Raw genomic sequence first — 26,978 nt, 5'->3', positions numbered from 1 at the left:
AGAGAACTTCATGTAAAAAGCATCTGATTCATTTCACTTCCACACATTAGAGAGGGAGCGTATTTTTGAAACAATGAACAAAAGAAACATTTGACACAAGTAGAATTTATTAATAGAAGTAATAACTGTACATGATTCTTTATAATCACCAAAATGGAGATTTTTTTTAAAACACCCTTTATAAAGAGTCAAGAATTGACTTTATATGATTCCCCTGGGGAAGGGGTTTTTGTGCAAACAGTGATGAGCTTAATTCTCCATTCTAAAAGCCTAAGTCAAAGTTTTAGGAACAAAATCTTTTAATAAAAATACCAAACCAGCTCCAGTGTATCAAATTCCCAAGGTAAGTCACCAGATTTGTTACTTCAGAAGTGGTTTTTATTTAATATTTGGTAGGAAACGGTGACTTCCAGTGCTGCTAGTGGAAAAAAACAAATCTAGTTGTTTTGCTGCTTTAAGCTTCATGTAAAAAAAAGTATTTGCACCTGTACCAAATTCTTTTGTTTTAAATTTTTGTTTGTCATGCTTACATGTCTAAGCTAATCAGAAATACATCAACAAAGACAACCAAAGTAAAAAAAAAAAAAAGCTAAAAGACGCCTCAATGAAAATAAATTTATCAACATCAGTCTGAAAGAGGGTTACAGAGATCTCTCTAAGAATTTGGGTATTTCAGTGAACCACAGTGAGAACCATTATTTTGACAAGTGAAGTCAAAATGGAACTCAAGAGCATCTAAATCCCTGCAGGCCTCACTTGCTTCAGTGAAGGTCAGTGTTCAAAAGTCAAAAAATAATTGACAGGGCATAAAAATGCATTGATGGGACAGCTTCAAGACCAAAACCCAATGCTGACCGAAAATCCTCCAAAGGCCCGTCTTATATCTGCCGGAATTTGTTAATGATCCCCAAGACTGACAGGAAAATGTTCTGTGGACTGCTCAGACAGAGAACATCATAATGACAGATGGTGGTAGAGTGGTGGCCTAGGGCTTTTTTACTGCTATATGATATCAAAATGTTTTGCCATAATTGATGGAACTACAAATTTGCTCTCTCCCAGAAAATTCTGATGGAGAATAGAATATATAGAGGATAAGGATCCAACTCAAACAGGATTGTCCTCTACTGAATCTCTGTGGAACCGAAGGAAAGTCTTTGGAGTGGCAAGACCAAGATTTGAATCCAATTGAGAAGCTGAGGCATGACCTTAAACCTTAAACAGGCGAATCATACTCAGAAAGCATCTAATACGGGTGGATTAGAACCATTTTGCAATAAAAAGTAGGCCAAACCTTCTCTCATTTGTTGCTGCCGAGGGTCTCAAAACTACTGATTTGGTTTAGGGGCCAATTACTTTTTCACATAGGGCCAAGTTGGCGAGGATAGCTTCTCCTTTATTAAAGAATCCCTTTCTGGAAACTCCATTTTGCATTTAGTTGGGTTGTCTTTGATGTTAACATTTCTTCAATGATCTGACATGTGCTTCTGTTGGCAGATACTGTATTTAAAGATTTTTTTTTGCCTGTTAACAAATTACCACCTGTAGCTTTACAAAAGTAATTTTGTCCTAAACAACAAAACATCCCATAGGATTAATCGTCTTCCCTTTTTTCTTTAATACTTTTACACACAGTGAAAAGCAGGACTAAAACTAAGTTGAGTAATTTCTGTACAAGCGTAACCAAGGAGACAATGTTTCATCCTGTCCTTGGTTGGAGACTCTTGTCAGCCCCAGTGAGAATCATTACTATGCATTGCTTTTTACTGCAGCATGGGGTTAAAATGTACAATAAACCCCTTTCTCCAACTTTTCTTCTGAGGATGCACTACCTCGTTCAACCTCTGGGAGGCGATCTTACACAAACCAAGCTGAGATTTCATGTTATGTGCATCAGTCCACTCTGAGGGGTCCTTAGATTAGATTATGTAGAAAAATACTTTAGAATAAAGCTTTCTTTAGAAGTCGAGGGTTTTAACACAATCTTTTCTTTTTTGCATAAATATGTAGGAAGGCCATTACAGGCTAAGGCTTTTGGATAAAACACAACAAGACTGGGTTTATTGTCTCTTAGTAATGTCTAAATGTTGTGAGTCATCCTTTCACTTGCTTGCCATCTTGTTTTCTTCCTCCTGCGAGTCTGGTCACAGATTACTCGTTCAAAACAACGTTTCAATCGTGTCCACCGTCACTCTTGTAGCTGTAGGCAGGAGATGAGAGGAGGATATGCGCCATTAGTATAATACAGTTACCGGAACACACCTAATGAATATTCCATCCCAATCTTATTGAATTATTGAAACATGATCATGAGCTTCAGGTTATGGCTGATTAAAGCATGTGCTTGACTAGAAGAAAGCTGCAGGTGAGCCAGCAGTATCTGTACTGTATGCGCACAGACCACAATATAGCTTGTTAGTGAAGTTTCTGACCTGCGGGTATGTTGAGCACGCAGCATTCCTCTTTAAAGGTAAGCTTAAAACTGCTTTGTTGCTCAAAATTAGGATGTTGCAAGAATTAGCATTGTGCTTTCTCATGATAAGAATGCTTTGGTAATTCAAGGATTAATGGAAGCACCGACTCAGGTGTCCACGAGGTTACAGACTGAGCAGCAACATGCAAATGCTTGTAACTTTCACCAAAGTCGCTTTAAGCTCTTCACCCTGCCATAAACCACAGACCGCTCTTTATAGTTCAATTGGTCAGTCACGCCACAAGGTGTGCTTTGTTTGCGTTTGGAGCAAACACGGTTCTGGGATTACAGAACCAAAGGGGTGTTATACAACTCTGTGAGATTCACCTGAGTAATAATGTAAGATGTATAAGAATTTTGTCAGTTCATGATGATTAATTTAGGATTATTCCTGAAGAGTCAGTTGGTTACTCAGCTCTGTCTGTATCCCAAAACTTGGCTGCTCTGTTTGCATTTTATCTCATCTTGCCTCAATTTTGAGGTACACCAGACAGCCCATAACAGTTATGGGTCTTTGACAACCTCCTGAGATGGATCAGAGGAGTAAGCTTGTAAAATTCACTTCAACCCTCCTCTTTCCATGTTGGAACCACTCTATTGATTGCCAGGCATAAAGAGCAGATGTGGATTGTAGATTCAAAGAATGATCCGAAAGGTGCCAAAGACAATGACAAAGTCAATCCACTTACTTGTTGTAGTTGGTGCCACAGGTTGTGCAGTTCCAGGATCTTTGCTTCCCTCAACCCTGAGCTCCATCTTTGCTGAACAGCTATGGGAGCTCAGCAAGGGACTTGTACTTCCAGGAGTTGGCTTCTTGGCTATCGGCGGAGGAATTCTGTCAGTCTTGACTCTGCCGTTTGAGAGAACACCAGCCTTTGATTGGTCAGAGACCTGCCTGAGCTCTGCTGCTAAGCTTTGCTTCAGACTTGCCTGAGCCTCTGAGGAGGAGGCGACTACAGGCTCGATGACCACCTTTTTTGTGCTTCTAGAGAAGATAAAGCTAGCTGTAGATGCTGGGGATTTAAGAATATCGCATCCTTCAAGAGGTTTTAGAGAGTGTCCCCCTTGTTCACCAATGGAACTGTGAGTAGGGGATTTAACACCCAGTCTGTGGGGAAGACAGTCTCTGGAAGACATGGCTGCAGTTTTCATTCGGATGGCCTCCTGCAGACGCAGGGAAGGAGAACTCATTGTCACAGTGGACGATTTTACTGTTTGAGGAGGAGATTTTACTGACAAAGACTTCCGAATGGGCTTTGGAGGAATGTCTTGAGGTCCTTGGCTTGAGACGGAACAATTCTCCTGAGCTGGAGTTGCCTGATGTGCTGTGTCTTCAGATGGAGCTTGCACCTGATCTTCAGTCATGCTGACCGTTCTAAGGCGAACCATCTGCAGCAGCGAGGGGGTTACGAGTGGTATGTTTGCGTCCTCTTTAGGAATTGGTGCACTTTTGTGGCGAGAAAGTAGCTCTTTGCTCCTGGCGTCTCTGTATGTGCCACTGGGTTGCCTTCTGAAATTAACTCCAGGGGTTACATTTTCCATTGGTGGAGGAGGTGCTTTTGGCACTGAAGTTGGAGCTGAAAGCTCAGGACTTACTGGAAGAGTAGAAGGAGACTGCTCTTCAAGTTTTAGGGAGTTTTGCCTAAGATAACTGCTGGAAGGAGACACTTCCCGGACCGGCATTGGGATCTCTACTCTGGCAATAGGTGGTGAAGGAGGCAAGGGTGGAACTATGTCAGTAGCGCATGAAGTATCTTGGGAAGAAGTCTCAAGAGCAGTGTCAGCTTTTGAAATCTGTTCAACATCAGCAGATTTGTTGTCAGCTGAAAGTGAAACTGGAGCGACTGGGGTTAATTCTGTCATCTCTGTTACATCATCTCTTATGGATGGTGGAGGAGGTGGAGGGAAATCTACCTCATCTCCTCCATCAAAGACAGGTTCCCCTTCTAATGGAGGAGGCGGAGGAGGCCAACAGGAATCTACAACATGTGACATGTCATGTTCCTTCTCAGACTCATTTGGCATTGGAGACACTAATGAAGCAGCAGGTTTCCTTATCGGAGGAGGTGTAGGCTGGTAAGCTGGAGGAGGCGTAAGTGGTGGTGAGAGCTTACTCATTTTGGGGACCTCAACTGTAAGTGTCTGCATAGGCTGAACTTCACTCTTTTCAATGTTGTTCTTATCAGTGGGAACTGTTGCAGCATTTTGGGATGGCGTTGTATGGTCCTCAACAGACAAGTGAACTTCTTTTGCAGCAGTGGAGCTCAATGTCCTTTCTTGTGTCTCTAATGGATGCCTTATTTCATCTCTGAACGGTATTTTTGTTGGTTTCTTCATGACAGGAGGTGGCTGTTTCTTTGGAGTTGTCTCTTGACTTTCTGGCTTCTTTACAACATTGATTTTACTCTCTACTCTGCTGTTAAAATCCGTGTGATCCTCATTTTTATGCATATGTTCTTTATCTGAAGATTCTCTAATCTTTAATTTGCTTTTGCCATATTCAGGATCTTTTGTCACAGTGTTTTCTGTATGTACAGACATTTCCAAAACAAGATTCTCCTGAGTTGTCTGGTTTTCGACTGTAACTTCACTGTCTTTTCTGGGCTCTCTTTGAGTTTCTACTTGTTTTCCTTTCAGTGGAGTTTTGATGACATTAGGAGCTCCACAGAGGAGCTCAACAGTCCGTCTGCTGTGGGCCCATGTCTCCGGAGGCGGTGGGCGAGGGGCTTTCACTTTAGGAGGAGAAGGGATGTTTAACAGTTCTTGTACGTCTGCTCTTAAAGATGAGAGCTTGCCACTCGGAGTAACTTCATTTGTTGGTGAGGAATCCTGCGGAGACAGAATTGTGCTGCATGTTGTAACATCGGCATTTGCAGGCTCAGATGTACCTGATGACAGGGAGGTGAGTGAGGAGGAGGGAGAAGCTGCTGAGGATGAGGCACGGGATGCGGATCTCTCTGGTTTGATGGGTTTCTTTTTCAGTTTGTCTGGAGAATTTGGGGAGATTTCTTTCGGGGAAAGTGTTGGAGTTCCACTCTGGCTAGAATAGCCACTGGAAGGAGACATTGTCCGTTCAAATTTCCCTACATCTGGTGCTGTTTTCTGTGGAGAGGAAGGGTCGGATTCTTGTTGTGATGCTGTCGCTTCTTCAGCCTGGTTAGGGGAATCCTGCAAAGGGGTTAGAAATGTGGAGGAAGAGTTTGTTGAGCTTAGCCCAGTAGAGTTTGACAAAGGTTCTGGGCTCAAATTGGCATTTGTAGCAACCAATTTAACTTCATCCTCTGTTACTGTATTTTTTGATAAACTTTTTACTTCTCCTGAGTTTCTAGGTTCTTCCAGCTCCACCACAATCATGGTCTCACTTTTTACCTTTTTGCCATGCAGAGAGTTAGTTCTTTGTGGAGGTGCTGGAGGATGTTTGGTCTTGGTAACCGAAAGACTATGTATGCAATTCCGTTTGTTCTTTGCTTGATCGCCAGCAGTCAATGACTGTGTTGCTTCATGCCCAGACTCTGCTTCTGTTGTGTTTACTTCTGTTTTGTTCAGGCTGCTAATTGCATTAGCTGGGATACAAAAACTTGTGAGATCTTGACTGTTACCAGACTCCTGTGTCTGGCTTTCTTGTACATTAAACCCCCCTCTATTAGAAGATGAAACTGAGGAGTCTGAAATAATAGTCTTAGAGGATTGAGACTCACTCCAGTTTGAACCTGAGGCTGACCAGGGCATTAGTGCAGAGTCATAGTTAGAGCTATTTGTTTGGGAACCGTCACCATCTGATCTTCTTGACAACAGAGGACTAACTGCTGATTCCTCAGATGTCAGGCTGCTTTTGCTGACAGCACAAGCACTGTTGCCATGATTGACACTGCTGCCTCGAGTTCGACTGTTGCTGCGGTCAATCTCAATTACTTCAACTGCAGCCGGTAAAACAGCATTAGGGATGATCGTAGACAAGTAAGTGGCCTGAGGAGAGATGGACATCACCGGACCCTACAAGGAATCAGAAGCAAGTGCTTTACATCCTAATAAAATGATTGCTCAAATTACATTGAGAAACTGCAGTGTCTCATGTTAGAAAATGAAACGTGTGTAAATCCTCAACTCAAACCCTGATGGTATTCTTACCTGAGGCTCTTGGAGGAAGTGCAACATTGATGGAGAGAGTGAAAAGGATGTTGTCATTCCAGGAAATGCCAGGGACTTGGGTCTCACTGTAGGACAGAGATGGGTCTGCTCATCTTGGTACCCTCCCTGAAGGTGCTTCCTCACCACCTGCTCATCCCTAAAGACCTGCTCCGGCATTAACAGAAGACCACGTTAAGGCGGAAAAAAACAGAAGCAGACGTTTTAATTTAGAACTCAATCTTTGGATCTTCTTACCTCCAGTTCTGAAAGGTGTACCCTTGCTCCCTCTTTTTTTGCTAACGGAGTCCCTCCGTCCACTGTAGGAATGATAACAACACTTGACTGGCTGTCACCATTGTGATTTTCATGATTAGTCGAAACAAGCGGCTGAAAGGTGGAACTTCTGTTCAGAGCTGTAAACAATGTGAGCCACTGTTAATGGCACATTACTCATAAAGTCACACTAAACACTTTTCCGTTTCATAAGGAATATGGATGGGAACGTACCAAGTTCTTTCTGGACCTGGTTGGGAATGCCCATGATGGTGGTCCTCCTGTTCCTCTTTCTGCTTCTATCAAATCTTTTCACTGGATTCAAAGGCTTGAATGTGGAGCCTGATGGAAAGATGAAAGCGTTTTACTCACCAAGATAGACCATAAATTCGGTTAGACTTGAGGTGATATTTAGCAGCTTACCCTTCCAAAAGAAAATAACTTGAGCAAATCTGTGCTTGTACACTTACAAGTTTACCATATTGGTTTAGCATGCTAACATAACACTTTTTAATTAGTGCTGGATAACTGATAATTGTTAAAGTAATTTACTCTTCAGGCCACAATTCTCACTAAACAACATACTTAACCAGATGACACTGTAAATAATACAATCATGAACATAGCGGTAATAAAACTGAACAATAAAAAACCTACCCCAAATTTGGAAAATCATACAAGCATTTTAGCAAAAGCACAAACTATTGACCAAGCGAATATTTTAGGTTTTCAAAATACTCATAAAAGGCGTCTGAACTGCTACACAGATGTCTGGCTAAAATTCGGTTGAATATGATGAAAAAAATGCTGATCAAATTCTGAATGCTACAGAATGAAATGGTGTATTTCAGTGGCGTGCGGTGTTTGTTTAATTTTGGTCTCATTCGGCAAACCTCTTAGTGTTTGCTGTTTTTCCTACATAGATGATAAAGCTAGTATCAAAGTGATAAAAAGTTGAACAATATAAATACTTACAGGGCACTGTCTCTGACGATTTATATTTTCCACAGGAGACCATATTGTTGTTTTCACTAAAAACTCAACAAGGCACATTGAGTAAATTCTTTCCTTGAGGTTAAAAAAAACCAAAACAACCTTGATCTGTACGATCAGTATCATATATGATCAGAATACCAATTGCTCTCGCTGCGTGGGCACATCCAGCCTCTGTCTCTCTTAGTCTCAGTAGTACTGACAGGCAGACTCAGCGGTGATGTGTAGAGAACGCCACAGAGCTGTCTCACATGCTTCCAGGAGTAAAAAACCCTCCTTATCTCTGCATATGAGTGTGTCAAGTTCTTCAAACCATAACTGCAGAGGCATCGAGCATTGAAGAATGAGTCATGCACTTTTAGTAAGTTTTCCCGGCTATGACTCTTGTTAAAGCAGTGACCTCAGGAATAAACTCAGACCCGCTCCTCTGCTGACATAATTAGCTCCTGTAACTTTAAGATGCAGGAAATATTGATGCGAAGCACCAATAAACACACACACACACACACACACACACGCAATGTTTACCTTGGTGAGTAATCCCAGGCCGGTTCAACACAGCAGAAGTTGCTGCGGAATCACTGTTAGCGTTGGGTCTCGACCCCAGAGAGCCGCCTCTGTCCTTGGAGCTGATGTCCTGCTCCGGGCAGAGGGTATCTGTAGACTGCAGGGGTAAAAACACACACACACACGCACACATACATTTATAAGTTAGAAGGAATTCTTATAATCTCCAGGAAGTGGATGCGGTATTATCTACAAAGCTATTCGGCGACTTACGATGATGCTTTCATCGTCCGCAAAGTTTACTCCGTTCTTGTCCTCTGCGCGAAACAAATCAACAACGGAAGTGAGTCTCAAAGCTGCTGATTTTATTACATCTTTCACATCTGTAGTTTTATAAATGATGCCTTTGAGTGTCGTACCTTCCTGTTGTAGTATCTTGAGCCCCTCCTGAGCTTCGGTGTGCAAGTCTTCCAGGTACTGAGGCCTGCTGCCTTCGATGAACACATTCTCCTGGTAGTGCTGGGAGGCCGTGTAGTGAACCGTCAGCCGCTTCTGGTTGTCATTGCCCTTCGGGCCAGCTGCTTGAGGGGGAAACAAAAGAGAGAAAATGTTAGATTCTAAAAAGGGTGTGGCAATAAATGAGTCGTATATCAATCGTGCTGATGAAAATTGATACAGTATGGAACCTTATAGAATTGTTTTAAATACATGTACTGATTGTTCACACTGTTAGTCACATCATTGAAACAGAATCTCTAGACCGTTTGAAAAGAAAAAGTTGCATCTGATTTAAAAATAGTTTCTGAATGGAATCGTGACCCTAAAACTCGGAATTGAATCGGATCACTAGACGCTGAAAGACTTGCATCTCTACCTAAAGGTGACCATTTCAAATGGGGAAAGTTTTTTAAAAGCAGTATTTGTGTTTGTGGGGCTCCGATTGCTGCTTCGCCATGCAGTCACAGCCACAGTTACCTTAAAAAAAAAAAAGTAAATAGTTCTTATCGTCACTTTAATCTTTATCACGATAGCACCATAAAATATCGCAATAAAACTTCATGTCCATATCGCCCATCCCTAGCATACACTACCCCTTCTGTTTCACCTTTCAGCCAGAATCACACACAATCATCATTTAAACCGTTATGGTGTTGTTTTCAAGTTACTGCCTCCACGCAGCCAGCAGGTGTCTGTGGACTCACACATCTTCCTCGCACTGAATCCTGCGCTCCACCTGCCGCGGCGGCTTGTTTACTTGCACCTTTGACGCTCAGGAATTCGGAGGACAGATGTCCCGACCTGGCCGAGGCTTTTAGCTGAACAGCCACGACCTGGCTAATCTCCTGCTGCGTTTTAATGCCTCGCTGCTAGTCCCCGCGGGATAAGATAATCTGGCCCGTCCGCCTGTTAAGATGCTACGCGACCCACCGCGGCGGGACCTCCTGTGTGTGGGAAGTGGGTCGAGTTCTTCCTGCAGCACCGGCAAACACGATGCGGACGAAACCAAAGCCGAACTTGCCTGACTTTGTCGACCTGATGGAGAATGTGGCCAGTTTTTGTGCCAAACCCAGATAGTTTTAACTTGACTAGCAGTGTTTGGATTTGCAGGAGGGAAAGAAGAATATAAACGTAGTTTTGGGTTGTTGGGTTTGTAGGAGGCAAACCCGCTCTGGCTTCATTTGCCATTTTGTACCAAAAAGTACAGGACATTATGTAGAAATTAGTCCGACTTTATATTTGTTTTCAAATTAGCAGATTTATGTACTTAGGAGAGGGACATTGCACATTAGTTAACAACTCTAACCCAAGAATAATTTTCATAAACTTGTCCCTCAGCAGGTTGATTGAAACAAAACACATAAATTAGTCAAGATATATTTGAAGAACCCATGCAGGTGTGCACACAAGTCATCAACGTAATTACAGACTTAGCCCATAATGGCCGCGTAAGTGACGATATAGAACATAATTGACTTATGTCCAGCATTGCACATATAGAACATATTCTTGCCATTTTGTTGCCATTTAGTCCGTTCTGAACCGCATAAACTAAGCATCTGCCACTGCATTATTATTAAATACGGAAGTGGTCACGACAAAAACCAGGAACAAGTCTCAAAGGAGGCGTTCTGAGTTATTTACAGATTCTAAAAGTTTTATAATACAGTAATACCAAACACACAGAAGAGGGAAAAAAAAGATATTGCCATTTGATTGCTGGTAATCTGGAAGCAAAATTAGTGAGAATACAGTCAAAGAAAATTTAAAGTGTCCCTAGGCTGTTCATTTACATTACTTTGCAACAATAATGAATTATGATACATAATCAAAATAAAGTACCACTTTTCTACTGGTAGATCAACACACTAAGAAAAGTGTCTAGAAAATCATTTTAAATCATCTGCTGTAGCAAAACGGATCAGTAGAGGATGATTCTGTTTCATACGCGAGAGTCGGGAACAAAACCACCAAAAACACGAAAGAGATGAATTAACCAGGCATGATGGCACAAAAATTTTTACATGTTAAAAAGGAAAGAAAAAAACCCGAAACGTTTTATTTGTAGAAATGTTTTACAGGGTTGAAAATCCTGCAGAAGATATTTGAAAAATGTGTGGAAATGTTTAGAGCTTTTTTGTGGAAACACATAGAAAAGTAGATGAGAAAAATGATTTTGTTTTTGCTGCGCTTCAAGTATTTTCCCTCTCTCTCTCTTACATCCTCTGTTTTGAGAAGATAAACACGACTCCTCCTCCGTTCTCGATGGTCCACTGTCCCAAATGTTGAGTTATACTCACTGCAAATATGGTCAATTTTAGGCGAGAAACCAGTTTTTGACTTGTGAAGACCAACATACGTGTTCATGTTCTCTTGTTTTTCCCCATTCTGAGAGCCAAAACGTAAATGACTCAAGATGTTGTGGATTTTACTAATGACATGTTTGTAGACGCCTTGATTCGCTGAAGTAAAGGATAAACTTACTTCAGACTGCTCAGGTGCATTGTTAGCGATGCTACAGTGTTCTACTGGCACCTTTGTTATAAGTATGTGTATATGTTGAGACTCCCCCCACCACCCGTCCCCTTTAATTATTTTTTTCACAAAGTCGGTGTGTATGTGTGTGTGTGTGTGTGCTCTATTTTGTCCTCTGTTTGGGGGTTTCCGTTTCCATACATAAATGCAGCAGAAAAGAGCCTAATTGCGTCTCAAGTTGCGAGATTGAGAGGAAGCTAAGTGAAGCGGAGTGGCTAAAAGCTGAGCTACACAAGGCTCAACGTGAGGTGTCCTCTTTCCCTCCTTTGTCACTTTTCAACACCGACTCTCAGTTGCACCTGATTAGGTAACGCCGTGCATTCACTCTGCATGTGAGTGTGTGTGTGTGCACACTCTTGCATTCACCAGAACCATCTGAACCGTCTGTGTAAGGAGGTGGGAAATCTCGGACTTGGTTGTATAGAATAGTAGAAAACAATACAACTGCAGTCATTTTAGGGCTAATAATGAGTAATAATAATGTTAAGATGCTCATCGTAGACTCTGCCAGACTCCTGCAGAAGGTTGAGGGATTTTTTATTTTTTTTTGGTTGATTAAGATGATCAATGAAAAAGTCAGTAAAGCTCCTTTATCTCATTAAAGAAGACCCCCACAGCCAGCCTGGGGGGGGTTAAGACGGTCGCCGGCGAACTCTATCCGTCTTCAGATCCCTACGACATCTCCAACTCCACAAGTCATCCCGAGCCCGAGCCTCGAAACGACCTCCCGTCCGAGCCGGCACTCACCCTTCTTCTTGAAGAGCGACAGCAGAGAGCGGACGCTCTTCCTCAAGTAGACCACCATGCCTGCTCTACATGGCACGCGCAAAAGTCCAAACGTGGCGGTAAATCTGGCGAGCGCAGGAAGTTCTCGAATTCAACTCGCTTCCAGGGTGGAGATGCTCCGGCCCGTTCGGATTCTAGGAAAATGACGAGGACGAGACGGAGATGCAGACTGCAGCTTGGCTCCTGTTTGCCGTAGCGACTCGTGCAGAGTGTTTTTGAGAGAGAGACAAGTGCACAATGAGATCAGCTCCCAGCCAAAGCTGCCCGTCCCAGCTGCCTTATCCTCTGGGTCTGATACCCTCCGCCCCTCCCCTCTCTGATGGTTCCCTTTGAATCTCTCTCTCTTCTCTCTATTGTCAAGTGACACCCCTTCCCCGCCGCCCCGCTCCTCTCCATCCCCTCTTGCTTTAAACGACTGTCAAAGTTTGGCTTTAGGGATTCAGCCGCCCCCACTTTCCCCCAATCTAGACACACGCGTGTGTGTGGGGTTGTGTGTGTTTACCACCAACACTCTCCGCCTCTCAGTTTAACCCATCTCATAGGGATGGATTTGAAGACATTTTAGAGCCTAGAAGTACAAAAATATGTCTCCCCCCCAAAAAATGTGTATTTTGTGTGTCATTTCTTAACTTTTAGAGTGTTTGCGTGATCTAGATTTATCCCACAACAACTCCTGTAATTAAGAGACATGAAGTCTTGTTTGTTCCTGATGGAGGCCTTCAGCGAAGTGCATCTGTCTGACTGTCTCATTATGCAAGGGGCTACAGGGGCTACAGGGCTTCCTGTTCAAGGCAGAGGTTGTGTCCTCACAGTCAAGAGCCGAACTCTTAACTATAATACCGAATGTTTTCTCCTCTTCTCCATCCCTCTCTCTCTCTCTCCTCTCCTTTAGTTTTCTGCCGGTCTGACATCCTTCCTTTCTCCCGTCTAACCCTACGCGGAGCCGCATCGCAGACACAGCTGCAGGAGATGCGGCGCCTGGCCACGTGAACCACAACTCCTTTTAACTTTTTCCGCTTTTCTGGTCGCATTAGAACCACCAACTTTACTGGTTTATTTGGTTAGGATTTTGACGCGAGAGGCCAACACAAAGTCGCGCGTTCGGACGCATTCATTAAAGGAGAATATTACTGAGAAGCACAGTTATTTGAGGAACTAAGTGAAACACATTAAATGGATTTATGACACGCAGATGGATGTTTCATTGCCCCTATTTCTGTTAATTACGATGATTTCCCATCGACAGTTAATGAAAACGCGGCATTTGAAATTCGAATGTTACCTCAATCTGTTTCTCACAACAGAAATGTGGATTTAATGAAAAATGTTTTTAGTGTGATCAACTTTTTATCTGTAAAAAAAAAGAAGAAAAACTTAGTTTTCCTTCGACTTCACAGTAATGCACAACATAGTTAGTACGCAAGAAATTCTGACACAACATACTGAAGTTTGTGATTCTAATGTAGACAAAGTGGAAAAAAGTTCAAGGAGTTCAAATCCTATTGCAAGGAAGTGATTCAAGATGTCAACTTTATTTAGAAATCAGTTATTAACTTCACCAAAATCCTGCGCAGCATTCATAAATCAAATTAAACAGGTCAGGTAGATTACAATATCAGGCCTTATGTAAATGCCAAAGCATAAAAATGAGTATCAAGAAGTGGTTCGGAGTGCTCCAGACTACGGGCGGGTCTAATGTTGAAGGGCAGATGCCCTCTGCTGCACAGATGCAGATTTTCCACAAAACAAACTCTTAATTCTCAGGAATGTTTCTGCGCTGGAGGAGCCGCCCTTTTGATCCACTTGCTCTCTGATTGGATAAGAGTCGCTCCAGCTGGCCGCCGGCACCAGCTGGAGGACAAGGATCTTGGTCCATTCACCAGACTCCAGGCGTTGGGACGTGTTGGGGATGCTAAGCTTCCCTCCTGGCCCCGGGGTCCGGCGACGGACCGGCAGACCCCGAACGAAAGCTGGTGGGATTGGGGAGGGTTTGGTCTCCAGGTGGATCCTGAGCCTCAGAGCTTTTCCAGCGGATTGACTCCTGCTACTATCTCCTCCTCCTCCTTACTCACACTCCTTCACACCTGATTTGATTCTCTCTCTCTCTCTCTCTTTTTTTTTTTTGGCAAAACCAAATCCCCTTCCTCACTCTGTCGCTTTTTGCGGAAGTTTCTTTGGGCAGGATTTCTGGTCCAACCGTGGCTACCCCCCTGTTGTTTACCAAGACCCTTTGTATCAATATTCATAAGAGGGCCAACTGAGACGCCATCTGCTCCTGGGGGAAGAGGGCAGAGAGAGGGGAGCCGCGTGCATGCCTTTGATTCGCCGCACAAACCCCACCATTCCCTTGCGCGAGAGCGAGGCTTCCTATTGGCCAGATTTGGAGATCGCAGTACAGCTGTAAAAAAAAAAAAAAGGCTCACACCTTCCCAGCACTGTTAAATCGGCCAAGTGTGGAAGTTATTTTCAAACTTTCCTGTAAAGCAAAAACAAAAAGGAAAAGCTGTAAATCACTTGTTTTTCTTGGCCGACGGCGCTGTTAGGAGGACAATTACAGCGCAAACACCTAAAATGCACAAGCTCGGTTTAAAACCCCACGAACGCTTAATTACAGAAACGTTTAAAGAAAATGACAAGCACCAGACGCGGGTTTCTGCTTTTATTGATTTCCGTCTCGCGTTGAAAACTCCAGCCAGGTATTTCTGTCACTTTAAGCCGCTTTATGGAGAGAGTAAGAAGGTCCTGAACCCGGGGCTCTTTCTCGACAGTACATGTGGCCCGCATGGCAAATTCAGTGCAGATTTTCAATCATTTTTTTTTACTGCTCTCACTCTAGTATATGTCATATCTTTCGACCACAACAAGAGATCTTTGCACTTTTGCCCAAGTCTTTGAATCTCTCATTACATCGACCAAACTCTGAAAATACCGACTCTTATGACTTTTAATTAACAGTTTGAGTACAGCGAGGCAGCCCGGTTTCCAACGCAATTATGTGGTTCAAGTAAAGTGTTAAATAAGCAGAGCCCATATCAAAAGGAGTGATTGCTTCAGCGTGTTATTTTATTTTCTTTTTTTTTCCTGAAGCGAGCGGCACCAGGAGGCTTCATTTCACTCTCATTTCAAAGAAACGCCACGTGAAAGCCACATAAGTAACTCTTTGAGTTTTTAATGGGCCGAACCGAACAATCGAGGATAGAAGCCGTTTTGCGATCCCCGCGACCGTAGCGCGTCGAAACAGTTGGCATGGCAACTGAGAAAACAATAAATAGGGCAGGCCTTTAAAAGCAACAGCATTAATAATTAACAGTTAACAGCTGAACCTTTTTTTTCTTCTTCTTCTTTCTATTAATCTCTAGAAAATGAGTCTTCCGGCGCCGCCAGAGCAGAAGGTACCAGTTAAAACACAAACCTCTCCTTCGACGAGGCTTCGTAGTTTCTACGGAGTGCTAAATCAGCTCGGACCCGCGCTTAAACCGCCGGTATGAGACTGCAAAAGCAGCAGGACATTTGATGAGGCTGTTTGCTGTGGATTCACATGACCAGTTTGTATTGATGATGAACAGAGAGCTGCCAAATGTGAAATATGACTCCCAGAGGGCTGACATTGACGCGCACACACACACACACACACACCCACCCACCCAAACACACACACACACACACAGCTCTGGAAAATGTAATTCCTTGACCACACGGGGTGTGTTAGTTCACGTCATGTCCTCGACTCACCCTCGAGTTTGCTGCTCTTGAGACAAAGACAGGGTGGACTAAAACGGGGGTTTACGCAAACGCTGCCTTTGTGATTGAGAGAATCAAGGTATCAGTCAGCAAAGTTTATCGTGGACAAACAGAGCGCTCTCACTTCATGCCCCCGCCGGAGGTCCAATCAGGTACGAGGTCAGTCTGAGGCCAGTGGTTACAATCTAATGATAATGAGATTTTAGCTTAAAACTCGTCAACAAACTTGTTCGTAGACTGGAATGCTTTGTGGGATCGGTGGACACATTGACACCGTTTCAGTTCTCATCGGATTTGGACTTTGTTGGATTCCAACATGGACGCCCTGTGTTTCACAGGGGCCACCAGTTTTTAGTGGTGGACACATCGGTCCCGTTGGGTCCCCTGGTTCTCTGCACAAAATGTCCCTAAAGAGTTAGGAAAACCAGGGTTTGGTTAAAACTTATAACTTTTAGCAGAATGCTAAAAGGACGTGGTCTCCTGGAACATTTTTAAAAGACCTCTCCGTAACCTGGAGACAGAGACTTCTGTCCTGCTTTAGTTCTTGTTGTATCTAACTGGTTTTGTTGAAAATGCTTGATATGTTTGTGTATTTCGGTATAATGTAACAATGCCGCACCTCTCCTCAATGTGGCTAAGTCATAGAGCGCTACTTAGTTCCTGTTTTAGTTCAAGTTCAAACTTGAACATCTGCATCTCTTATACTGAAGAAATGAAGCAGTTTTATAATTCAAAGCTTTGAATCCAAACCAAACCAGAAAATGCATATACAATGTGCGGTCTAGTGCAACATGGACTGAATCATTTAGCTCTTATTATATTCCCGAAACAAAGGTTTCTGTGAGGTCATGTTTAAGGCCTTTACGTGATTTATGAAAGTATTCTGCTAAAATATCTTGTTCTGTAGATGCCATCATTGGATATCCTCTCTACCCACGAGTTTGGATTTTGTTGATGGAAGCATATTGTGTGTATGTGCTAAATATCTGGAAAAGAATACACGCAAGAAGAAACTTTTATATAAAGTTTCAACTTATTTGACAAACTATAATTTTTTTCTGAAACAAGATTAGTTCCCCAAATAACTCTGCCGTCTAATTACATAAAGAAATATACATAAAACCACTTTCTGCATAGCTATGGTCAGTTCAAATTGAGTAAATATAAAACCTGACAGTCAAAGAATCTGACTTGTCTATCCGAGCCTCGTTTCTGTTCAGTACTGTTGATTTCAAATCTGTCCTCCTGAAGCTGTCTGCGCCCCACCCAGTGGAAATGAGAGCTTCAGGTGGTTTGCGCGTAGCGACAGTCAGTGTAGGCTGTGATTTGTGCGCCGTCCTCCAGGTTCCCTTTACCTTCCTCGCCTTGTTTCGATTCCGCTCCTCGGCCTCTCTATGGCCCCTTAGCGCAAGTTTTGTGTGTTTTATTCTTCCTCTTTGGCTGTTAACTCAGTGATGAATTGGCTCAATCTAACAACTCAGAGTTCTTTTGGAGCGCGCCTCCCCCTGTTTTACAGGCAGCGTTTTCATCGCTGCGTTCTGCCTGGAGAGGAGAGGAGCGCTGAGTTTAGCTCGCCTTCTCTTCGGTTAATATTAAACCTCTCGGAGTAAGAGACCTCGTAACTCAGCTCCACAACAGCCACTGAATACAAATCAGGGGTGCAGCCATGAACGGAGTAATAACGCCCGTGGTTGTGCGTGTGTGTTTATTGCTGGTCACATTTTAACCCCGTCTTCCTTCGTTCTGGCAGCTTCAGAATAAAATAAGGCAGCCGGACGAGACTGTGGACCAGTGGTCACAGTTGGGTTACTCTGAAACGTAATGACGAATTAATCGAACAGAGAGGATTGAGGAGACAAAATGTAAACCTAAAACTGGTTCTCAAACATGTTTTCTTAACTTGACAACAGGAAAAAGCCCAATTAAAGAGGGACAGAAGTGCAGGTTACAGCTTTGGTCCAGTATTTCTACTGAGGTTCTAAGTTTATTCCTTAACCAAGTTCTAAATTCAACTTGAAATACCAGAAAGCCTAGTTCGTTGTTGTGTTGAATGACTTTGGAAGCCATGGCTAATTAGTGATATAGTTCCATGCAAAACTATTCATATCCGGTGTGTTTAGTAGGGTAACTTTTGATCTAAGCCACTTCCTGGTAGCTCTGGCTGTTGGGTCATTGTCCTATTGGAAGGTCAACCTCTCGTCTCCGATCTTTTGCAGCCTCTAACAGATTTTTTTTTCTATGGGGAACCAACCCCAAAGCATGATCCTCCCACCACCATGTTTGAATGTAGGGGTGTGTGATCTATACACACCCCTACATTCGAAGTGTTTTGCGTGCAGGTTCTCTTACTCTCAGCTTCCCAGAGCATCTACTTCCTCATGTTTTCAGTAGCCGTGTTTCCATTACAAATGTGCGCAAATCTTTGTCACTGTTCTGCTAATGTCGATAAAACACAATTTCCCAATTGCGGTGTTTCAATTACGTAAGAAATGCCATTTAATAAGTCATAATAAATCATTAGAAATCATGGCAGTGATGGATGTTCACTAGAAACATGAGATATATTTAGACTTGAGCCCAGCACCCGTTATCCATCAGGAGACGTCGACGTCTTATTCAGGCGTTGGAATGACAAAAACCCCTTAAACTTTGGAGCGGTTACGTGTGCTGCGTTTTGTGGAAACTGCTGTATGCGACTTTACAGAAGAGCTATGGATTCGGGACAAGGACAAACCATCATCCTCCCGCTACTTCCTGTCATCTTCTTCTACGTTTTCGCCAGTGGTAACGCCCGGTTGTTGGTCTTGTGACTCGTGGAAAAAAGTGTTTCCATTGTAGTTTTGCGAAACGCTATAAAAACACCTCGTAGCACAAAAACTTGTTTTTTTTAAAACTCTAATTAGTTGTCATCCTTGTCAGCCAGTTTAAGTGGACAGCCATGACTGCATGGGTTTACTGATGTGTCACACTGCCTCCATTTTTACGTAACAAAATCAGCAGAGCTCCTAGAGACGTCAAAAGCTGGGAATAAAACAACAGCTTTAAACATTAAACTGTTCTTGGGTCTCCAAGATGCCGTTTGTTCACAACTGTTTTCTGAAAAACCTCCGAAGGTCTTTAAAGACGGAGATGAAATTACACATCGACTTCTTATAGCGTTTGGTTTCCCTGGAATCTGCTCAACTAGATTAAAACGAGGCTTTTCTGACTTTTCATTTCTAAGTATTATTGCAAACTGTGTCTCCTTTTCACTCCAGTTATGTGCTGCTTTACATTGGCCAATCAGATAAAATCCTCGTAAAAATCAATCGGCACTTTTTATGGACAAGTCCAGCTTGGATTCTGTGGCGACAAACCTCGTTTTGTTGGAATGTCTGAGTTTTACTCGGTGGGGAGGAAACGACCAGAATTTCTTTCTGAAATCATTATTCCGACTCATAAACAGATCTGGTCATAGAGATGCAATAAAACTAAACAAGACGGGGTGAAGCTAGTTGTAATGCATCTTTAGGAATATTAAAAGAATTGCCGTTACTGAGACCCAAGACCTCAGAGATTAAGTGTAAATAAATTTTGCTAGCTTTGTTTCATGCAGAGCTGCTTCTAAGCAGAAGAAATAAATAATTTGGAGTCTTTCATCCTGACCTGAATCAATCTGAATCCCAAACTGAGGTGACTGATTGCACCTCAGGTTCCCCTGTGAGGGTGCAAAGCCGCGGAGCTAAACTTAGCTCCAGCTGCGCATAAAAATAGTGTCACTCTTTTTAAAAAAAATTTTTTTATTATTCCTCTCTGGCTCTGCTCGTCATTTTCTGTCTCTACCTCTGGCGGGTAAGAAAATTGTGGGGATTTTTCCAGGGAAACGTGAGCCGCTCCTATCACTTTTAGTCATTTCAACTAAAACGCTTTTTGAGAGCAAAACTGAAAGCTCTGCAAACATAGTTACACACAACGATGAGTCAGAGCAGAGGCACAGTTCAGCCTGTGTTCGAGGCGGCCGTCCACAGACCCGAAAACAAGATAATAAATCTGTTTGCTTGCTAAGTGGTGGGTGGGAGTGAGTGCAGGAGTCCGCAGGGTGACCCCTGGAAAATTAGGGAATATTAGTGACGCAATATTGTCCAGAAAACCCCACCCTGACAGAAGACAGACAGCAGATTGTCCACTGGTGACGCAGGGACTGAAGCCAATCGATGCAAAATTTGAAAAAACTCAATTCTAGGCAGAAATCATGGAATATAACGCTTCTCAGATTATTTGAGATGCAACAGCCTTTCCAATAATACGTCTGATTCCTCATGTGGAACTAACATCTTCTCAAATGCATCAGTGTCCATAGTCCTATGATTTGGCTAGAAGTCAAAGCCATTTTAAATGTACTTCAAAAGAGGAAACGGCAATATTTATTTATCGCCAGTAACGGCCTTAGGATTAATAAAAACCGACACTAGCAGTTAGCATAGTAGCAAAAACTAACGGAAAGTTAGCATATCAACAAAAACCAACAGAAAAAGTTAGCATACTAGCAAATAGCAACTGGAAACGTTAGCATACTAGTACCAAGTACCAGAAAATGTTAGCATGATAGCAAAAAGTAACAGATAAGGATAGCTTGTTAGCAAAAAGTAACAGATACGGATAGCTTGTTAGCAAAAAGTAACAGATAAGGATAGCTTGTTAGCAAAAAGTAACAGATAAGGATAGCTTGTTAGCAAAAAGTAACAGATAGGGATAGCTTGTTAGCAAAAAGTAACAGATAGGGATAGCTTGTTAGCAAAAAGTAACAGATAGGGATAGCTTGTTAGCAAAAAGTAACAGATAGGGATAGCTTGTTAGCAAAAGGCAACAGATAGGGATAGCTTGTTAGCAAAAAAGTAACAGTTAAGGATAGCTTGTTAACAAAAAGTAACGAATAAGAATAGCATGTTAGCAAAAAGTAACAGATAAAGATAGCATGTTAGCAAAAAGCTACATACATATTTGGAATAGTATCAGAGACCAGATGTTTAGCATATTAAGGAAACCCAAAATAGTTAGCATATGAGCAAATATTTAGTTTTTATCCTTTTTCAAATGATCAAAATAGTTATCTTTTTAATAAAAAGTAATTGAAATAGATTGTAGCTTGAAAATAGAAATAGTGAGCATATTACCTAAAAGTAACAGACATTTGAAATATGTCAACACAGTAACAAATATATATATATATATATATATATATATATATATATACACACAGTATATATATTTTGCAAAAACTACAATAGCTCGTTTTCAAAACCTAACAAATAGTTAGCTTGTTAGCAAAAAGTAACCAAAATTGTTCATAATCAAACAATTGAAACTTCAGACACAGACAACCATAAACGAATGTTTAATAATATAAATTGTATTACTGTTAAATTTAGCAAAGTATGAGCTTTGCTAAGCTATTTCAAATGATGTCAGAAAACTGTAAGGCTATAAATAAATAAATAAATCAACTGGTACCTGGAAAAAGCTCCGGTAGTGGAAACAGGCGTTAGAATAAAGTGAACTAAATAATAAGCCTATTAGCAAAAAGTTAACAAATATTTAGTTTTGTCTAATAGTTACTAAATCCCTACTTGTGCCTGTAAACTCCAAGGTAAAATTGAAAGTTTTGTTGTAGCTCATCTCTTTTCTTTAAGGAAAACAGACATTATCCACAACCTTCGTTTTAAATGATATATACTCTCATGCACAAGGCTTCAGGTTCCTCGTGGGAAAGTCCAACATTTTACCAGTGATGACCTTTAAATTTAGACACACTGTTGCTAATCCCACTCTACTCTCACTTTGTTGCGAACACGTTTAGTGCGAGCTCAAGCTGGGAAACCGAGGTTGTCAAACTGCCTGACTGACCTAATCCGTGAAATGTTTTTCATCTGCTCTGAAGAAAAGATATATCTTATCAGGCTGAAAGCTTTAATGATTCCGCTTCTGTTTTCAGGACAACTAAAAAAAACCCAACAACATTCAACTGCTTTATAAACGGTTAAAATAATGTATCCAAAATCTTGTTTCTCTAGATGAAAAACCACAAAACCTCTTGTTATGATAAATCCTCTGAAATATTTTCATTTCAGATTTAGGAAAATGTGCTCATGGCTGCAGCTCCTCGTATTCCCAGCCTCCTTAACCTTTTTCTAAATTGCAATAATGACTCAAAGTCCAAATGTCAAAATCTCCAGCAGCTTATTCTTGAACGAAAGAAATGTCAGCTTATGAACCCAGCTTTCTCTATTAAAACAAAATTAATCAAGTCAATTTTGTAGCTATTAAATAAACAACTTAGCCAAGAGGTTGTTGGCAAAAATCTCGCTTATATTCTAATTTTTTTTTTTGCTGACAAACCAGAGGAAATCTAAACATGAGAACTGTGAGAAAGAAAAATGTGAGCATATTTAGGAGAAACAAAGAGGCCAAGTTTAAACTCCAGACCAAAAACCATCTGCTGTGGGGTGGAAGTGATGAGCCTGACTGTTGTGTGTCGTCTGAATCACGGCAGACACATTAGACCTGAACAGATTGAGTCTGTTCCCAATATTTTCACATGGCAACACATGCAAGTGTCGCCGTAGCGATAGAGACGCCGACAATACGCGCGTGTCTGCGAGAGACAGAAGAACAAGTTTTCCTGTGTTGGACTGAGTGGCCAGCAGACACGCCAAACTGCGAGACTTCACTAATGCTGCTGGAAACAAATTCTTCCTCCTCGCGCTTCGCCCCCTGAAATCCCAACACGCACGGTACACAGAGCGAGTCTCCCTTCTGTAAACAAATCTGAGGGATTTCGACGGAATAGGTCTGTAAATCCGTGTGAAAAGGAGTAAATCGGGCGTACAACAAACAAGCCAGGGTTGGCACAGACTAAAATAAGTCAAAACCTTGCAATATCTTTCGAGCCCGAGGTTTCTTGGCGTCAGGAAAACGATATGAAAAAATATTTGCTCCGGATTTTGCTGGCAAACGCCATCAAATTTTAGGTCCCAAAAAGTTAGCGGAGTTTATATATAATTAAACACGCTATAAACGTTACATAACGCCCACATATGCATCTTCAGTCATTTACATGTCTGTTTGCAGAGGGTTGTAATGGAAAATATAAAATAATTGGAGGTTTTGTAACGGGTAAGATCTGCTTGCTACATTTTTTATCCAGTAGCAATATTTGACAGAATAGGCTATTTATTTATTCCAAGCAAATTAAATTGACTCGGTAAATACGAAGACATCTACATGAACGTAAGCTGTCATGTCTGATGTAGAATTATTCAAGTCTTTTATTTTTAGCACTCATCTTTTTCGGGGAAAAATGTTTCATCATAATTATGAGACAGGAAACCTTTGCTCCAGGTTTGAGTCCATATTTTCCACAACAAAAAATATTGAAGTAGTTCTGCATCTTTCAGGGCTTCCACATTTATACACTCAAGCTAACAGGACACACTTGGGGCCAGAAGTTATTTGCATACTTTATGTTGTGCTTTTCTTACATCAGCCGGACAGAACATGCTAAGTCACTCACTCGACAATGTAACGTCATAAAAGGCAGTTAATGCAGCTGAAGATGATAAAGTATATTTAAGCCAAACTGCATCAAATTCTGTTTAACCTCAAAGCCAGAGTGATGACCACTAACTGCATGGGGCTTGTTTTTTGTGTGCACTGTGTTTCAAAGCATGGATTGGTATTCAAATTACATTACATGGTAATACAGGAAGCCAGAGGCTGAGGCCTATTACACAGCAATCCTTAGTTCTTCTGTTCAGAAGAGTGAGCTCACTCCACTGTAACATGTTTACAATCTGAGCAGCAACATGGAGTCCAGAGATAAAAGTGAACGGTCGCCGCTTTTCTGGAGTCTTCCACATAGCATGTTGAAAATATTCCTGTGCAGACGCACGTCTTCAACCATTTATCAAGATTTTAGCAAACTTCAAAGTTATCTTTACATGTTAAATGGCTTTTTCGAAGCCAAGTAGTTTCAGTTTTGTTTTCTCTGATTACTGTAAATATGTTGCATCAGTGATTTTGTAGTCAGAGCAGTGGAAGGCTAACAGCTACCGAGCTAACAGGTACTCTGCTAACAGCTAACAGGCACTCTGCTAACAGCTAACAGGTACTCTGCTAACAGCTAACAGGCACTCTGCTAACAGCTAACAGGTACTCTGCTAACAGCTAACAGGCACTCTGCTAACAGCTAACAGGTACTCTGCTAACAGCTAACAGGCACTCTGCTAACAGCTAAACAGACGTGACGGCTCTAAGCTGATGTTAGTCATTTATAACAATTAAAACAAAAACATTTTGTCTCCTTGGGACACGACACTGATTCAACAGATGTTAAATGTCTGCACCTTCACAGGAGGCAAACTACTGTCATGTTTCCAAGCTAAGTCAAGCTAGTTGACGCTGCTGGTTGCACTCCAAGTCCACCTTAGTGTAACATGGTGCATCTTATTCCATATTTTCAGAGTGAATTCTCTTTTATGTTATTTTATTTTATTTTTTTTGCTGATTGTCATGGTCCAAACGACAAATGAAAAACTAGATTTTATGTAAAAAAGACAAATACAGGTGGTTTAATTCGTAGCTAACATGCTAGGTTTGAGTGAAAAGAGGATTGAGATGACGATAATAACAAATAATTTCAAGGATTTTTTTCCCCCCTTATTATAATTGCAAATAATCTGCACAGTTTAATTGGAAAATAAACAATTTTGCAACAATGATGACGCTGTAGTCACTGTGTTGCAATTTTTATATATACAGCATGGCACTAAATATATCCGTCCACTGGAGCAGGGAAAAAAACACGGATTAAGAAATGAGTTCAGGGTCTAAATGTCAGCATTAACCCTTCATGGGATCAATTGACAGCTGTGTCAATGCATGTCTACAACTATTTCAGTCTAGAGTTTTGGAAACAAAGGTTAAGTGATACGTATAGGTAATGTTCTGCTGGGAAACCTTAAGTCCAGCCACTCACAGGAATGCTACTTTCACACCTACGTCCTAAACCTAAACATTGCACCTAAGCTACATCTCTCCTACAAATAAAGCTTCCCTGAGATGCTTTATTATTCTACAGTAAGCTACAGCACACTGCAGGGAATTATTTTTCACTGACAAGTTCGAAAGTTTGATTTAGGACAGGCTCTAACTAGGCATGCGAGGGAATGAATGAACAAGCGTAATCCCATGCGGAACTTGATGGCTTTTACACCAGCGATTGGTGGGTCCTTACAGAGAAAGTCAATCCTCTAAGGCTTGTACATTAAAACTCCTGAACATTTAATTAAAAAGAAAATCCTGTCAAATTTCTTCCATTCCTCACAACAAGCTTATTCTGCCACTGAAGACACATTTAAGCCCAAACTTATTTTTATTCCCGGAAGATTAAGGTTTTCAACAGGTTTCTTCTTCTTGCAAGTAATATTAAGATTCTGAAGTCCCAGCTTGAATGTGATGTAAAATCTGTGGTAGGAGCTAAAGATTAGGGTGATGGCAGGAATGCCTTCCAACCACAAACACTTGGAGCTCATCACTAACGATAAATCCCTACAATACCGGTGGAAACAGGCAAACAGATGGTTAGCAGCTATGCAAAGAGTGTTACTGCTGTAATTCCAACAAAAAGTGTTTTATTAATTGAGAAACTTATCAACGATTTTTTCCAGTCACCATTTTGAAATAAGATGTAAATACAAACAGAAATACACATGCTACTCCGTTTACAATGTTGTATATTTTCTCTCGTTTCTAATGATAAATACTCTTTTGGTTAAATGAGAAAAAAATGTAAATTTTAATCTACAAAACTGACTACAGCAAAAACATCGGCAAAAGTTATATTCCAACACATTTTGAGGGATTTCTTTCAAAGTTCTTTCAGATTCATTATTCTCCACTGACGACTCGCCGGACTAGAGGCTTGCCCTACCTGTGCTCTCTCAACTCAGCCATGACCTGTGCTGAGCAATTTTGCAATTCAAAGGCAGCCGGAGGACTTGACTCCATCGTTATGCCTCCGTCTTTCAGCCACCGCATCAAATTATTGTTATAAGCACCTGTTGGTGCCGTCTGAATGACATCGATAGTTACGTATCTTACATTACCTGAAGACACACGACTAACGCCGCCTGGTGTAACATCCGTTGGAGAATATAAATCTGGTATATGCCATCCAGTGGAGTCACCGGATGTGACATTGAGAACAGAATATCAACCCAAATTGTACTTTACCCAAAATGTCAGCAACATACAAAACGATGACGGTCAGTAGGGAAGACCTTTGAGATGCTTCTGTAGATCCAAGTCCATAAGAGTTAAATGAGGAGCAAGAGCTCAACTCAGCTTATTAGTGCTGGGGGACAAGATCATGGGAGGACAAGGCAGAAGAGATGAAAAGTCATCCTCTCCTTATTTTACTGTGTGTTGCCTAAGCTGCTCTGCGGGGAGTCCCTGACTTTGACAGTGACACACATTGAATGGGATCTTCAAAGGGAGGACCACGAAGGGAGCGGAGAGCGTCTTAGCCTCGCTCGCAGATATCAAAAGGCTCAGGCGAGCTTTCCCCAGCAAGGAAAATGAAAATGTGGGACATCACGCCTTCCGTACAAGGCAGCTGAAATTAAAATGGCGGGGACGTCAACAGGCGGCTTTATTCCCGAATTAGACAGAAGACTATACGCTGTCTCTTCTCGTCTTCCCTCGCCGTTGTAATCTCTGCTCTTGTTTCCATCGTCCCTCCCTAATTCTGTCAACAGCTTCCTTTTGAATGAGCGCAAGTCTTCGTGCGCTCGCATCCAAATATCTCACCTTTCAAACGCTGGGAGATAAGCCCGTTAGGCAGCGATCGAAGGTCAAGGAGATAGCGTCACTGAGCGAGGCAAGAGGAGGGGAGTGGAAAGGGAGTGAAAAGCCACAGAAGGGATGGTATTTCAAGGATTCAAGGATATCCAGTGATAATTCAGCATTGCAGTAGTACTGTTTTATTAGACAGCTTATTGGAAGTCTT

General features: G+C 41.8%; 1 protein-coding gene across 6 annotated transcripts in view; it reads right to left on the bottom strand.

The window, feature by feature from the left end:
* Window positions 1–516: 516 nt before the first annotated feature.
* nhsl3 (NHS like 3) overlaps window positions 517–26,978 on the bottom strand; it is a 43,081-nt gene continuing 16,619 nt past the window's right edge. For 2 of the 6 annotated variants that reach the window (XM_032580885.1, XM_032580887.1), the window contains 8 exons: window positions 8,794–8,955; window positions 8,648–8,691; window positions 8,396–8,531; window positions 7,109–7,216; window positions 6,857–7,014; window positions 6,602–6,766; window positions 3,163–6,466; window positions 517–2,200 (listed from right to left, as the gene is read on the bottom strand). In XM_032580885.1, coding sequence (XP_032436776.1) covers window positions 2,160–2,200; window positions 3,163–6,466; window positions 6,602–6,766; window positions 6,857–7,014; window positions 7,109–7,216; window positions 8,396–8,531; window positions 8,648–8,691; window positions 8,794–8,955 — 4,118 coding nt within the window. In that variant the 3' untranslated portion in view covers window positions 517–2,159. Of the gene's footprint in view, window positions 2,201–3,162; window positions 6,467–6,601; window positions 6,767–6,856; window positions 7,015–7,108; window positions 7,217–8,395; window positions 8,532–8,647; window positions 8,692–8,793; window positions 8,956–12,154; window positions 12,459–26,978 lie in introns of those variants that run through there. The other 4 variants (XM_032580886.1, XM_032580888.1, XM_032580890.1 and 1 more) reach the window with 3 other exon arrangements.

This window comes from Xiphophorus hellerii, chromosome 13 (assembly GCF_003331165.1).
Source record: "Xiphophorus hellerii strain 12219 chromosome 13, Xiphophorus_hellerii-4.1, whole genome shotgun sequence".
Classification (NCBI taxonomy): domain Eukaryota; kingdom Metazoa; phylum Chordata; class Actinopteri; order Cyprinodontiformes; family Poeciliidae; genus Xiphophorus; species Xiphophorus hellerii.
The sequence above is the reverse complement of the archived record's forward strand: the minus strand, read 5'-3'. Positions and strand labels throughout refer to the sequence as shown.